This window comes from Pipistrellus kuhlii, unplaced genomic scaffold (assembly GCF_014108245.1).
Source record: "Pipistrellus kuhlii isolate mPipKuh1 unplaced genomic scaffold, mPipKuh1.p scaffold_m20_p_2, whole genome shotgun sequence".
In the NCBI taxonomy this organism is placed as follows: domain Eukaryota; kingdom Metazoa; phylum Chordata; class Mammalia; order Chiroptera; family Vespertilionidae; genus Pipistrellus; species Pipistrellus kuhlii.
This window is the reverse complement of record NW_023425515.1, coordinates 154,404,111-154,420,878: the sequence shown is the minus strand read 5'-3', so window position 1 is coordinate 154,420,878 and position 16,768 is coordinate 154,404,111. Positions and strand designations below refer to the sequence as shown.

At 37.5% G+C, this 16,768-nt stretch overlaps 1 protein-coding gene across 9 annotated transcripts in view; it reads left to right on the top strand.

Annotated features, from left to right (window-relative positions):
- PATJ (PATJ crumbs cell polarity complex component) overlaps nt 1–16,768 on the top strand; it is a 304,720-nt gene that overhangs the window by 201,155 nt on the left and 86,797 nt on the right. For all 9 annotated transcript variants that reach the window (XR_006742178.1, XM_036447829.2, XM_036447830.2 and 6 more), the window contains one exon: nt 1,804–1,895. Coding sequence is in view for 8 of the 9 variants with exons in the window: in XM_036447829.2 (XP_036303722.1) it covers nt 1,804–1,895 (92 nt within the window). In the remaining variant the exon portion in view is untranslated. The remainder of the gene's footprint in view (nt 1–1,803; nt 1,896–16,768) is intronic.

Sequence of the window (16,768 nt, the reverse complement as noted above, 5' to 3'; positions counted from 1 at the left end):
GTAGTTCAAGTTTAGTCTTTGCAGCAACCTTTGATATGAATCCCAACTACTATGTCAAGGTGATGGATGAACTTCATTTTAACAGTTAAAAATATTATATTTTGCCTACCTGGCATGGCTCAAAAGTTGAACATCAACCTATGAACCAAGAGGTCACAATTTGATTCCCGACTGAGGCACATGCCTGGGTTGCAAGCTCATTCCCCAGTGTGGGATATACAGGAGGCAGCCAATCCATGATTCTCTCTCATCATCGATGTTTCTCTCCCTCTCTCTCTCTCTCTTTCTCTCTGAAATCAATAAAAATGTATTTTAAATATATATTTTTTCATTCCATTCTTTTAACTTTGTTTACTTCTATACCTTTCATACACTTTCTCATTATAGTTGTTGTGACAAAAATGATACCTTTTTCAGGTGTGTCTTCTATGCAAAATTTCAGAGCTATCAAGGACAAATTAGATGCTAATTACTGATAAAGTATAAAATCCCTTTTTTTCTATCCCTTATGTAATAGACTATATATGCATCCCTTTAGTAGTAGAAATTATCAAGTCTCTGATAAACTTGATAATTTCTTGTTAAAGACAGGAGGAGAAAAGCCAAAACTGGCCCAACTGGTGTGGCTCAGTTGGTTAAGCATGGTCCAGAGTAACAAGAGGTCGAAGGTTTGATTCCCAGTTGGGGCATATGCCTAGGTTGTGGGCTCTACCCCCAGTGCAGAGGGTGCAGAAGGCAGCCTATGGATTTTGATGCTTCTGTGTTTTCCTCTCCTTTTGTCTTTCTCAAAAAAATCAATAAAAACATACTAAAAAAGAAAAAGAAAAGCCTAAACTGAACTATTAGCAATGGCTGAAATAAAAAATTGACTATTGGCTATCAGCATAGTTTATCAATAGGAAAATCTGGAATGAAAAAATTTAGAATATAAATGTTTTTAGGTCATATTTATGTGAATTCTATCAAGTTAAAAATCCCATCGCATCTTGGATAAAAGCAGTTGGATTACTGATTGTTTACAGTAAAATGTTTCTGTGCAATTGATCTAAAATTTAATTAAAAATGGAGATATATATAATATTTACCTCCTCTGGAGTAACAAAATTTATGCTATGTAATAACCTTGACATGTTTATGGCATGATATTTAATGGGCACTCCAGAGCACTGGTGAATACCACAGTTTGGTCTGTGTTCTACATTTTTTAAGAATCTGGAGAAGCTGTAGGTAATGAAATATACATCATAAACTTTTTGCATCTAGCTCAACTACTGCTGTCTTGATATTTAGCAAAAGGGTAAGGACTGTGTGTTCTATTAACTTCATTCGTAACTGATTTAATGTATTTTAATAGCTGTTTAGAATTAGTGTTTAAATCCATACTACAAAGAATATTAAGATTTTTGGCACAAAACAATCCTACATGTAGCCACTTAAAAAAATGAATGGAGCCGAAACCGGTTTTGCTCAGTAGGTAGAGCATTGGCCTGTGGACTGAAAGATCCCAGGTTCGATTCTGGTCAAGGGCATGTACCTTGGTTGTGGGCACATCCCCAATAGGGAGTGTGCAAGAGGCAGCTGATTGATGATTCTCTCTCATTGATGTTTCTAACTCTCTATCCCTCTCTCTTCCTCTCTGTAAAAAATCAATAAAATATATTTTAAAAAATGAATGGACTTTATTGTTTAACTCCATGTATGTAGATATATTCTTGGATAACATATAACTATATACATACATTTTTATACAAAATGTACATATTGCATGGTTTACAAGTACACTTTTTATTTTGTCTCAAACAGATAAACAATCAGATTCTGTATGGAAGAAGTCACCAGAATGCATCTGCCATTATTAAGACTGCCCCATCTAAGATCAAACTGGTTTTCATCAGGTGAGATAAATATATCATAAAATCTGAGCTCTCATCAGGAAATGTTATCTATGTAAGACTTTTTTTCCTTTGGTTTGTTTAACAAAATCACTGTATTATAAATACATTTTCCTTTTGTAACTGTCACTGTAGGAAAAGTCTAGTTTGTTTTGAGTATGTGGCTGTCTTGTTATTTGTTTCACATGATAGTATTGATAGTTGAAACTAGTATTTGTATTTCAGTTTTTAAAAATTCTTCCCTTCCTGGATATTATTCCCTCTCTACAAATACAATAGCATCTTCTGTTAATAGCTTCTCCTCCTTCTGTCACAATCGTTTGGTATAGGTGCTGACTCATTAATGTCTACATCAATGAATAGGCAAGAAAACAGAACCCAGGAAACTATAGAAGCTTCATATTAGCAGTACTGGTGAGAAATCCAGAGGGGAGTTCTGCTGTCTAGAGCTACATAGTGTTTGGGGCTCCATATGTACCTACACCTTGCCTGATAGCTGATTGAGCCTTTTTGGCAGAAGTGAATCAGATGTTGGAGTTCTCATTGGTGGTAGCCACCATTGCCTCATCAGCAGTGAAAAGAGCTTTCATTCTCTATTATTGATGACAGATAAATCTGAATTATTTTTGGGTGACATACTAACCTTGTTTTTTTTTTCCTTTGTTTTTTAAATATATTTTGATTATTTTTAATTGATTATGGTCTCACATAATTGTCCTTATTCCCCTATTCCCATCCCAAACCCCTCCCTAGATATGCTCTCCTCCCCCCCCCCAACTTCCATTGTCCATGGCCACTGGCTAGGCCCATATGCATGCACACAAGTCCTTTGGTTGATCTCTTCCCCTTTACCCCCACCTTCCCCTACTTTACTTCTGAGGTTTGAGAGTCTGATTGTAGGTTCTCTTTCTCTGGGTCTGTTTATGTTGTTCATTATTTTCTCTAGATGTGTGAGATCATGTGATCCAAGAAATACCCTTGTAAGAACCTAAACTGCACCAAGCCATAATGGTTATGCTGAGAGGCAAATGAATAAGCCTGTAGTGAGTTCCTTTCTGGGCCAACAGTTCTTTTGCATCCCAATTTCAATGCCAGATAGTTCCTTATGTGTACATGCCAGCCATGATATTTCAGATCTGGTTGGTAGACAAATGGTGGTAATGCAGGTCCGCCCGTCTCTGGTTTGGTCCTGGGCATCCTTGAGCAACCCGCAGCTGCTGTCTGCTGGTATGCTGAGGCGTCATCAGCATCTTCCATCTCTGAATTGTGTCTCTTCTGTCTTCATGGCTGGATAACCCTGTATGTTAACTGTTGCTCTGTTTCTCTTCCTTCTAAGCCTCAGTTATTTGTAAACTGGAAATAATAAAACATCTGCCTCATTGTGATATTTCAAAAATTTGAAATGTTCAGTAGAGTGTCTAGCATAGAGCAAAGAATGAAAGAGTGTTAACTGAAACGAGTATTTTATGATGGTGATTATTCTTCTTCCTTTTCTCTTACCTGTCAGTAAGACCTATCCAATCCCAGGGGACTGCTGGGATTAAAGGGTAATTTTATTCCCAGATATGGGCACTACTGTAGGTGATTAAAATATTCCTCCCCACACCATCACTTCAACCTCAGGGGGTGTTATTGCTTTGCTTTGAAAGAAATCCTACATTGGCAACTTTTTCTCCCACTCACTAGCATTTTCTGGTCTTCCAGTTTTTTACTCTTGTTTCCAGTGGGAAAACCTTTCTTCTGTTTGTATGTCTTTGTGTGTTGAGGTGACCTTTTCTGACTTGCTCACCTTGATTTACTCTCTTAGTCACAGATCTTCTGTTTGAATTTCTTTGCCCTTCCTATTGCCAGAGGTTACAAAATTAAACTTAGATGGTAAAAAGAGGAACAGACTTGAGGAATGTTCAGCCTCTCAGGAGTTTGGAATCATGGGACAAGTGGGCGGAACACTTTGTGATGTGTATGATTGGCTGGCCATGGTGCTGTACACCTGAGACCAGTAAAAAGTAGTGTTGAAAGTGAACTGTAGTTGAAAAGTTAAAAAATATTAATTTAGAAAAAAGAGTTTAGGTCCTGGCCAGTGTGGCTCAGTTGATTGGAGCATCATCCCATACACCACAAAGTGTAGGCTCAGGGAACATGCCTGGATTTTGGGTTCCATCACAAATTGGGGTGTGTGCCCATTTGGGGCACACGTGTAGGAGGCAGCTAATTGATGTTTCTCTCTCACATTGATGTTTCACTCTTCCTTTCCGTCTTCCTCTGTCTAAAAATCAATAATAATAAAATTAAAAAAAGTTTAGGGCGGGACCCGTTTGGCTCAGTGGATAGAGCGTTGGCCTGCAGACTGAAAGGTCCCAGGTTTGATTCTGGTCAAGGGCATGTACCATGGTTGCGGGCTCATCCCCAGTAGCAGGTGTGCAAGAGGTAGCTGGTCGGTGTTTCTCTCTCATTGACATTTCTAACTCTCTGTCCCTCTCAATTCCTCTCTGTATAAAATCAATAAAATGTATTAAAAAAAAAAAAGTTTAGGATGTCCATTGAGAGAAGTCCATACAAGTAAAGAATTCAAACCACTTAGCCTTAAAAACTTTGCATAAAGTTGTATGAGGAATGCATGAGAAGACTTACACAGCACTCAATGGTGGCTGCGCTGAAGTGCTCAACACAGGCTGGAAACTGCTGCAGTGCTAATGTTAATGCTCCTGTTGCCTCTGTAGCATTTGTGCCTTTGTTACCCATCGTGGGCCATCCCATTTTAAAGCGAGCAAAAGGAAAATTGACTAGGATCCAAGAGAAGTCATTTGATGCAATTAAGTAGTTGAAAAATAGAACCCCCCTCCTTCAAGAAAGAAAGATTAAATGACTTGAAGTTGTGTAGAATATAGAGGAGAAAGCTGAGCAGAATTTTAATAATAGTAATAAAGCCCTATTGATTTAGTGTCTGATGATTTCAATTTTGATTATTCAGAATGGATCAGTATCAAGGAAAGAATTTGTTCAGTAAATTAATGGTAAAACATAATTGAGGATGCTACTGAATATTTATTGACTAGAAGTATTTTAAGCAATTTAGAAGTTTCAATGTACATTCAAAATACATACCTAATTATGGACATTTCTTGCATATAAGTCCTAATACATAATGGGCTCTATATATAGGAAGCTCTATATATTATAGGAAGAAAAAAGATGTAGTCATAATTCTGAACAATCTAGCCACTTTTAGACTATACAGGAAAATGAACTTAAATTTAATTAAGAGTTATATATACACTGCTAACAACTTTTTATGTGATTCCGTATATAGCTATGATAATTTGTATGCCAACATTTTATTAATTAATACTTCAGTTTTCATAAAAGAAGAAACTATTCATTTGACAGAAAACTCTTTACTAAAGTGATGAATTCTTTTCTAAAGCAAGATTGAACTATAAGGCTTTATAAGTAATTAAAAAACAACTATATTCACCTAGCTAGGTTTGAAACTGGATTTAATGCTTGGGCTATGTGAGCCTGGTCACTTTCCTGTCTGTAAAATCTATAGCAATCTCATGAATTGTCTAATATATTTATATATATGAATTGCCTGGCATATGGGTTCAACAGCATTCACTGACATAGTAGTGGTGATGATGATGATGATGATGACAATGATAATGATAATGATTGTGATGATGGCAGAAAAATGAGAAGAGTGGGAGGAAGGAAGTAAAAGAAAAAAAGTCTTAGAGAAGGAAAGTAGAGGCAAAAGAAGAATCACTTCCCATATGTATGTGATCTAATTTCAGAATCTTGACTATTTTTTTAAGTGCAGCACATTCACAGTTTTAAAATGCCTTCATTAACATGATAATGTTTAAACACTGAGAGAGATAGCTATGGACATTATATCAAACCATTCCTAGTAAGTGTTAGAATAAGAGACATGAACCAAACCTGCCTAAAACATCTTTTAGTTCTCTGTCAGCTGCTGCTATTTCTCCTCCTCCTTCTCCTCTTCCTCCTTCATCTTCTTCTTTTCCTTTTAATAAGGCCCGATATTCTAAAAAGGAGAGAACGCTTTTTTTGTTATTGTTTTTTAGTAGAGTGCTGTTTGAGTAATCTATAAAGAGGAATCTAATTAGCATGTCTTAATCTTCATGTCAATAAAATATATTAGATTCTATTATCAACTAGTGTCAAAAGTTAAAGCATTCAAGGGAATCAAGAAAATATCATATTGCTCATCAGCTCTGTACATCAGCAATGGAAGCATAATGGCAGATTGGTGCTCTATTCTTGTGTGGTAACCTGTGCATTTCAGATGCTATCAACATATATATCACCCTGTCTCCTTCAGGCTGATTGTTCACTTCATTAACCATGTAGATACATCTTTCAATTTCTGCCAATGTATTATTGCTTTCACTCTATTGTTTCAAGAACCCCAATTTGCCTTTAGGGAACCATTAAATTGGAGCAGTTAGATATTGACTTGTTATCAAGTTTCAGGAAGTAAAACTTAAATCATCTTGGCACAACTGATATAATTATACTTATAAACTGCATAACATGTATTGTGTTATATATTATTACTTTAAAAATTAATTTTTATACATTGAATTTCTTTAAAGTTAGTGCTGCTATTTTACAATATTTTCTTCCATGGTTGAAATTATTGATTCTCTACGCATTTCCAATAAATAGAAATTTTTGGCTTTTATACCTTGGTAAATTTTTTAAATTTATTGACAATTGTGATAAAATTGGGAACTGGCCACAAATTTAAGAGTATGATTAATAGTAAAGTAATCACAGCAAGCTGTTAAATATGCTGCAGGCAGCATATTGATTAACCAGGGCCTTTAATCTATAGTAATGTACATTTGTGTGATCATGCCCTTGTCATATTCTTTTAACACTCGTATTTATTCAGATACTAATTGATCTATAGTTCACAAAGTGTCTGTGAGTTATTAATGAAAATCAGTAGTCATCGTTATGTATATATGATTCACATAATCACTCACACACTCCCATTTTGTCCCCCACATTATTAGATTTTAGACAATCCTGTAATCATGCAATTGTGCCCTAAACCACATAGAGACCTTGATATACTAAATTTTTCTACTCTGGATCATCCAGAGGTATATTACAATCTGAGTTCTTACTGTGCACCTCACTTATAGTTCTGTGAGTTTTCCTACTCAGCATATCCTCTCTACACAAGCACACCAACTTAAGTACAAGAGAGCTCTATTAATGCGATGAAAAAGGAGTTTCTGTGTTTCTGTGTTTGTCAGTGTAGAGATCCAAGAAAATTAATGATCCTGCCTGCAGCTCTTGTCACACGCTCCCCCACTATCGAAAATTAAATGTCAAGTATAACCACTCACTCTCCATTACTTAATCACATGTGGAAAACATGTACTGAGTAAAAAACTCCTGTGGCTTAAGGAGGCCAAATAAAACTGAAACCCTTAAATTTAGCGCTAGCTGTCAAGTCCTCTTGAGTAAAAGTGGACTCACTGTGGGATCCACTTTACTGTATCAATTAAACATATGTCTTGGTTTTATAATTAAAAATAGAGTGTACCCCATCATTCTCTGGCCATATCCCTAAAAGATGACATTGATTTGAAATTAATGTGACTTAGTCCTATCTGAAAGAAGTCTATCTAAATAAGCAAAGGGAATGAATGCCTGCTTTTAGAATCCTTTTTGTGCTCTGCTTTTGATTCCTTATATCTAGTTTTGATAAATAGGAGAAAAGATGGTGGGCACAATCATGAGTTTTACTTTCCTAAAGAAATATTCATGCATTTATGCAACAAGTATTTGCTGAGTGCCTACTTGTGCTGGTGGCTGAAGAGTCACTAACACAATCTCTGCCCTGAAGAAGGAGGTAGAGTAGACCATCTGGTACCTTAATCAGGGATATAAGTGCTATGATCTTAAAGGGACATACAGGAGACAAACTTAACCCTAGTTTGGGATCCTAAGGGAAGGTATCACAGAGAAAAATACTTAGAAAGTATGTATCTATTGTATAAAAACCCACAGGTTTTTAGAATTGGATGTCATACCCAGCATATCTGAATATTTTCTTGTAGGAGAAAAGCAATCCGTCTTTAAGAAAGCACCATTAGATTATTATAGCTGTGTATGTCATTTGTTTTGAATACTGTAAGAAACCATCTTTCTGACTCTCATTGACCATTAAAGAATGCAATGCCCCTTTTCACATGCACAATGAAATACCATTCCTGGAATATATGATATGAAGTTTTGAGGAAGAGGCCTGCCATTAGCACTAAACTTTATTAGGAGTTGCAGGGAGAAAATAAGTAGAAATACACGCCTGCAATTTCAAGGCTCTTTGGTGTCTCTGTTGGACCATCTTGTAGACTCATATGAGTCTTTCAACTGCTCTGAAATCTTGACTCTTGCTTAATTTCTTCAGTACTTGTTTCCTATACTATTCATGTTAAATTGCAATTGTGATTATTTGTTTTTTACTAAATAATTTATAAGCCTTTCAGTGAAAGAGCAAAGTGTAGCTGAAATGTTTTGTGTTTTGCTCTTTTGTCAGACACTGCAAATTATTTAATTTATTTTTTAGAAAGAGGAAGGAGGAGAGAGAGAGAAAAACATTGATCGGTGTGAAAGAGAGACATTAATTGGTTGTTTCTGGTATCTATGTATTAAGAGTAACTGAGTACTTAGCACCTGGAAATCTTAGCATCTGAGATTGAACATCATAGAACATTAAATGTTAACTATTGTGCCTTAGTGCTTTGACATTTACATTATCTTACAACAATTCTATTAGAAAGTATTATCCCAATTTTATAGAAATATAAATTGGATTAAGAAACCAAGATTTTTAAAACTTGTTTAGTATCTTGCTTACATTACATCTTACTGGTAGAACTTAAATAGATAGAACTGTATTTTTGCCTAGGTGGTCTTAAGTCTAGATATCTTTTCAGAATAGCACGTGGTTGCCTTACACTATATGCTGTCTAATCATTTCCATTGGTATTATCCAGGTACTATCCTCCTGATCTCTGTGTTGGGTTCTAAATTTTTGAGTTCCTGGGAGCAATAATCTATTGGCACAAACTCAGGCAGGTAGTCTGCCCCCTACATCCACTGAGAGTGAGACAGGGTGTCCGAGTTACCCAGTGTATACACTGCTACTGTAGCCCATCCAGAAAATCACTGTGAGCTGGGCAAACACCCCAAAGAAATGTCCATTGATGTGGTTAACACTGACAAATGCGTGACTGCAGCCAACACACTGTCATTTACTCGTTGAAGCAGCTTGGAGAGCACAGAGCATAGTTTTAGTAGTTTTGCTTTTTTATCTTTTCCCTGCCTTGCTATGACCACTCTCATCCAACAGACCTTTATAGTACACCTACTCTGTTAGTTACAAGCTGAGATATAAAGAAATCAGATCCCATCTCTTTGTTTAGCAAGGGAGGAAGAACAGCACAAGGAATGTTCATAGAGCACAGCAAGTGCGATGATAAGGACATATACTTACAGAGTGCCTTACCCTGAAAAACTGTTCTCACTGTTATCCCTGATAGAACTCCATTATCTCTCTCCCAGCAGCTAACAAAGATAATAATAAAAACACCAACAAACAAGTACAATTCCCGATTGTGTCCTGTATGGGGCACTGAGGCCTAAGAAACTTGTTAATTATGTTGGAAAGAAAAGTTAATTATGAAGCAAACAGATTTTATTCCTTATAAGAACATAGAATATGAGGTTTCAGAGGGTCCCCAAAATTCATTCAGGCTTGTGGGGGGTTTTTTTGTTTGTTTGTTTGTTTTTAGTGTTTTTATGATTTTAGAAAGAGAGGAAAAGAGAGGGAGAACAAGAGAGAGAGAAACAAACATCCAATGGCTGCCTCCAAAGGACACCTATTGGATTCAAGCCTGCAACCCAGGCATGTGCCCTGACCGGAAACAGAACTTGCCACCTCTTGGTAAATGGGACAGTGCTCCACCAAATGAACCACACAGGGCAGGGCTAGGTTAACTGCTTGTTTAAAGTCTAAATATCTTCTCTCCTTTGGTCTCCCTCCTCCTAATTCTTTCTCTTTAAAAAATACTGCCATCTCAGGTCTACTTGCTTGGTCCTGAGGTGTGTGGTGAATACTCACTAGTAAGTGGATTATAAAAGATTATGAACTGTAACTTCTGATAGCAGTTTTCTTCTCTCCATTGAGAGTAATTGTAGGTTTTCTGTTCTGTGAGGCTAAAAAAGTTAATAGTGACTTCAAAGGCTATTAAAGTCATACTATTTTGGAGGAAACCATTAAATCGAGAAAGGATAACTTGGCTGATTTGAGCTAATTTGGTCTAGTTAATCATGATTTCTCAGTAAGAATTTATGTACAGCCTGGCCAGTGTGCTCAGTGGTTGAGCGTCAACCTATGTCAGGGTTCGATTCCTGGTCAGGGCACATCCCCAGGATGCAGGCTCCATCCCCACTGTGGGGCCTGCAGGAGGAGGCCTATCGATGATTCTCTCTCATCATTGCTGTTTCTGTCTCTCTCCCTCTCCCTTCCTCTAAGAAATCAATTTTTAAAATAATAAAAAAATTAAAAGAATTTATGTGCAGTCATATGTTTAATGCTGTTAACCTTTGAAAGAGATAGAAGAGCCATCTGCTTAATTACTGACAAATATACTCTGCCCCTTGGGCTCTGAATTCTGAGTAGACATGCCTTGTCAGCTTTAGACTCTAAGCTAGAGCTAAGCTTTCTTGTGGTAGTCAATGGGGGAAACCGAATAGAAAAGGCAGTTACCACTGGGGGAAATGCTATACGTAACTAGGGGTAACTTGACAATGTCTGGGTATGAGCGAACTGCTGAGAAATGTATTGTACTCCCTGGGGGCGGGGGTGGGGGGTAAGCCATCTCTCAACATAATAATGCATGCTGAAGGCATCTGTAATGCTGTCAGAAGAAAAGCGATACAGTATATTCTTTACACTCTTATTGATTTATAGTCCCCCCTGCCTTTTGCTTTGATTTGGCTGGTGTGCTAGATAGTCCAAGAATCTGAGAAGGTTAGAGCAGGAAATGGCACCTAGGCTTCATCTCTTATTTATAGTCTGCCTCGTTCCACAGAATTTATATCATTTCAGGATTCGTACAGTATAACCTATTGAAGAGATCAGGAAACTGATTTGCTTTCCCCCAAATCCTATAGCTAGTTAGTGGCAGTACTAAAATTGAAACTCCTACCTCTGTCTCCTTATTGAAGTAGTTGTTACATTTATTAAAAAAAAAAAAAAAAAAAGGCAATGTTAAATACAAATTATTTGCCAGGCACTGCATTTGCCCCAGATGATGTAATACTAGTAGAGATTAGGAAGGACATGAATCTTGTCTTTGGAATGCTTATCTTCCCCAGGCAGGGCAGGAGGGGGGAGGGTCACAGATTTAAAGCAAACATTCATACAAATCAGTTATATAAATTATGAAAGAAACAGTCCTATGATCATTGTATAGGGTGCTATAAACATATAATGGAGATCCTAGAGAGTTTGTTGCAGGAAATGACATTTATGGTGAGCTGTGAAGGAGAAATAGGAATAAATCAGACAAAAGGTTTGGGCAAGAGGCATGCATGCAGAGCAGAAGAGAAGAGAATGAGCGAAGGCCCTGTGGTGGGAGGAGCTTGGCTCAGCTGGGAAATGGAAGGAAAGCCAGCACAGCTGGAGTGGAGCAAAGTGAGCAAGGAGAGAACAAGAGGAGGCCAGAGATGGGGACTGGGCTCAGACTGCCCGAGGCCTTATGGCCTCCGCAAGTCTGGGCTTAGGATTCTAAGTGCAATAAGAAGTCACAGGAAGGTTTTAAACAGGGGATAGACATGTCAGATTTTTGTTTTGGAACCATAGCTTTGCTGGGTGCAGAATAGCTTGGAGAGAGGATTAAGAGTCTTAAGTAGGGAGACCCCATAGGATGCTCTTTAACACTGGTGAGAAATGATGACGGCTTGCACTAGGATAGGATGGAAAGAAGTGCAAAGATTCAAGATACGTTTTGAAGGTAGAATCAACAAGATTTTTTTTTTCACAAGTCGGGGTTTTTATTTAATACATTCTAATCAAACAGTAACAGCGGTAAACACTTTGAAAAACAGGCGGGTATCCCCCTATATCTGGAAGAAAATTAAGTCAAAGTTTTCTACATGGTAGAAGGGAGGCAACTGTTTATGTCCATGGTTAGACAATTCAAGAATCACTTGGAAATTTCTACAGCCATTTCCCAAAAAAAATCCATGGCAACAGGGTGGGACACAGCTAGTTCAAAGGGTAAAAAATGTCCTAATTCTATATGGTTTTATTAACAGGGGCTGGGTTGCACTCGTATAGCATGGATTGGAAATATAATTGAGGTGTGAGAGGTTTCAAGAATGATTCTCGGGTTCTTGGCTGAAAAACTGGTCAGATACTGTTGACATTTACACAGGTGGAAAGGAAATTGGCTATAAAACCCTCTGGGGACTGAGTAGGATAAAGAGCTCTGTTTTATTTAAGATGCTTGTAAGATATATAGTGGAGACATAAAGTAGGATATGCAAATCATAAGCCCAGAAAAACATCTGGGCTCATTATGTGAATTTAGAAGACATCGACATAGAGACAAGTCTTTGGACTTAAGGAAATAATTTGCCTATTTGAGGTTATTGAGCTCACACTGGAGGAGATGGGAGGGGTGGGTTTATTTATTTATTTATTTATTTATTTATTTATTATACATTTAATAAAGACATGTCAGGTAAAGGCAGTCATGTGATTAAAGCCCCAAAACAGAAACAATGAGGGCCAACTGAGCCTTTTCCAGTGGGTGAAAAGTGAAAATGTGAGGTGGGATTGTGAATGCTCTCCTAAATCAGGTAGTGGCTATCCTGTCTACACTGGTCATCTTGAGAGATCTGTGAACAGTCTTAAATCTTCACACAGCAGTAAGAAGCATTTTTTTTGTGCTTCATGAGTTTGTGTTGTGAAACCTTCAAGTGGGACGTAACATAAATCTTGAGATAATGGTATCGGTTGTGCATCATGAAGAGTGAAGGGAACAAAAATCAGAGCGGAGATAAACGACATAGAAACCAAAGAAACAATACATAAGATCAACAAAACCAAGAGCTGGTTCTTTAAAAGGATAAACAAGATAGATGAAACTCTAGCCAGGCTAACCAAGAAACAAAGAGAGAGGACTCAAATAAACAAAATCAGAAACGAAAGAGGTGAAATAACAACAGACCCCACTGAAATACAAAGGATTGTTACAAAATACTATGAACAACTCTATTCCAGCAAACTGAACAACCTGGAGGAAATGGACATATTCCTAGAAAAATACAACCTTCCAAAACTCAATCAAAAAGAATCTAAAAATCTCAATAGAGCAGTGACTTGGGAAGAAATTGAAACAGTCATCAAAAAGCTTCCTGCAAACAAAAGCCCAGGGCCAGATGGCTTCTCAGGAGAGTTTTACCAAACATTCAAGGAAGAACTAAAACCTATCCTACTCAGATTATTCCAAAAAATTCAAGAGGAAGGAACACTTTCAAACTCCTTCTATGAAGCCAGCATCACCCTAATATCAAAACCAGATAAAGACAACTCAATGAAAGAGAATTACAGGCCAATATCCCTCATGAACATAGATGCCAAAATCCTCAACAAAATTCTAGCAAATCAGCTCCAGCAGAGCATCACAAAGATTATACACCATGACCAAGTAGGATTTATTCCAGGAATGCAAGGATGGTACAATATCCGCAAATCAATAAACGTGATACGTCACATAAACAAATTGAAAGATAAAAATATAGTCATATCAATAGATGCAGAAAAAGCATTTGATAAAATCCAACACCCTTTCCTGATAAAAACTCTCAACAAGGTGGGAGTACAAGGGTCATACCTCAACATAATAAAAGCTATATATGATAAACCCACAGCCAACATCATACTCAATGGGCAAAAATTAAAACCATTTCCTCTAAGAACAGAAACAAGACAGGGATGCCCACTATAGCCACTCCTCTTTGACATAGTACTGGAAGTACTAGCCATCTCAATTAGACAAGAAGAGGAAATAAAAGGCATCCAAATTGGAAAAGAAGAAGTAAAGTTATCCTTATTTGCAGATGACATGATATTGTACATAAAAAACCCAAAAGACTCCATTAAAAAACTAATTGACTTAATAAATAAATTTGGTAATGTAGCAGGATACAAAATTAACGCCAAGAAATCTATGGCATTTCTATACACCAACGGCGAACTTATAGAAACAGAGATTAAAAAAGCAATTCCATTTACCATCGCACCAAAAAAATTAAGATACCTAGGAATAAACTTAACTAAGGAAGTAAAGGACCTATATGCAGAAAACTACACAACACTGAAAAAAGAGAGAGAGGAAGATGTAAACAGATGAAAGAACATACCATGTTCATGGATTGGTAGAATCAACATCATCAAAATGTCCATACTTCCTAAAGCAATCTATATGTTCAATGCACTCCCCATTGAAATATCAATGGCATATTTCACTGACCTAGAAAGAACTCTCCAAAAGTTCATTTGGAACAATAAAAGACCCAGAATAGCCACAGCAATCCTGAGAAAGAAGAGTAAAGTAGGAGGGATCTCAATACCAGACTTCAAGCTGTATTACAAAACCACTGTTCTCAAAACAGCCTGGTACTGGCACAAGAACAGACATATAGATCAATGGAATAGAATCGAGAACCCAGATATCAACCCAAATCACTATGCTCAATTAATATTTGACAAAGGAGGCACGAATATACAATGGAATCAAGAAAGTCTCTTCAGCCGAGACTGGTTTAGCTCAGTGGATAGAGCGTCGGCTTGGGGACTGAAGGGTCCCGGGTTCGATTCCGGTCAAGGGCATGTACCTTGGTTGCGGGCATATCCCCAGTAAGGGGTGTGCAAGAGGCAACTGATCGATGACTTTCTCTCATCGATGTTTCTAACTCTATCTCTCTCCCTTCCTCTCTGTACAAAATCAATAAAATATTTAAAAAGAAAAAAAAAGTCTCTTCAATAAATGGTGTTGGGAAAATTGGACAGATACATGCAAAAGAATAAAACTAGATCACCAACTTACACCATACACAAAAATAAACTCAAAATAGATACAGGACTTAAACATAAGACGGGAAACCATAAAAATACTAGAGGCATCCACAGGCAGCAAAATCTCAGACATATGCCAAAAGAACTTCTTCACTGATACTGCCTCTAGGGCAATGGAAGCTACAGAGAAAATAAACAAATGGGACTACATCAAAATAAAAAGCTTTTTTACAGCAAAAGAAGCCATCAACAAAACTACAAGAAAGCCCACTGTATGGGAGAACATATTTGCAAATGTTATCACTGATAAAGGTTTAATCTCCAACATCTACAGACAGCTTATACAACTAAATAAAAGGAAGATGAATGATCCAATTAAAAAATGGGTAATGGACCTAAATAGAATATTTTCAAAAGAAGACAGAAGGAAGGCTAAGAGGCACATGAAAACATGCTCAAAGTCACTAATTATCTGAGATATGCAAATCAAAACAACAATGTGGTACCATCTCACACCTGTCAAACGACAAGTGTTGGCGAGGTTGTGGAGAAAAAGGAACCCTCATGCACTGCTGATGGGAATGCAGACTGGTGTAGCCACTGTGGAGAACAGTATGGAGTTTCCTTAAAAAAATGAAAATGGAACTCCCATTTGACCCAGTAATCCCACTCTTAGGAATATATCCCAAGAAACTAGAAACACCAATCAGAAAGGATATATGCACCCCTATGTTCATAGCAGCACAATCTACAAAAGCTAGAATCTGGAAACAGCCTAGGTGCCCGTCAGCAGATGATTGGATCCAAAAACTATGGTACATCTACACAATGGAATACTATTCTGCCATAAAAAAGAAGGAATTCTCATTTGCAGCAACCTGGATAGAACTAGAGAACATCATGCTGAGTGAAATAAGGCAGTCAATGAAAGAGAAATACCACATGACTTCACTCATTTATGGATATTAAAGAACATTATAAACTGATGAACCAAAAGACAGATATAAAGTAAAGCAACAAGCAGACTGTCAAATTACAGCGGGGAGGGGAGGGAGATCTGGGGGAAATAATAGATCAACTGAAGGACTTGTATACATGCATATAAGTACAACCAATAGACACAAAAGTCTGGGGAGGGAGGGTATGTATGGGGGGGGGGGCAAAGTTAAAATATGTACACAGATAATAATTTAATTTAAAGAAATAAATTTTAAAAAAGAGTGAAGGGAAAATCTCCCACAGAACCACCGCCTACCATTTGTTAGCAGCAGAGTGGAAAGGAGCCCAAATAATCAGACCTGGTATTGAAGGCGTTGTACTGTGCCTGTCACCCCAGGGATGAAGTTTCAGCTCCCACCTCCTCCGCTCCTATTAAGATGATAAGGAGTAAGATTGCCCTAACGCACAGAGCCTTGCCTGTCTGGATCTCTGCTCTCCCCATCCATTACAGAGTCCACCCATGTGGGGACTGTCCTATACATCCCCTCATCCTTCACTTGGCAGAACAAAGTTAAGGAGCCAAGTGAGGAGACTGGGAAACTTTCCAGTTCAAAGAACAAAATGCTCTAACCATTAGTGAGGCCTAGAGGTTACACACACCCTTTTGAAAAATGTATACTCCTCAGAGCTGAAAAGGTTGATGGCTTTCCAAAAATGAGCCTCTGCAGCACCTGCCTTACTAAGCAGACTTTGGCCAGCTCCTAGCATCGTCATTCTTTGTCACTAGTAATTGTATCTCAGC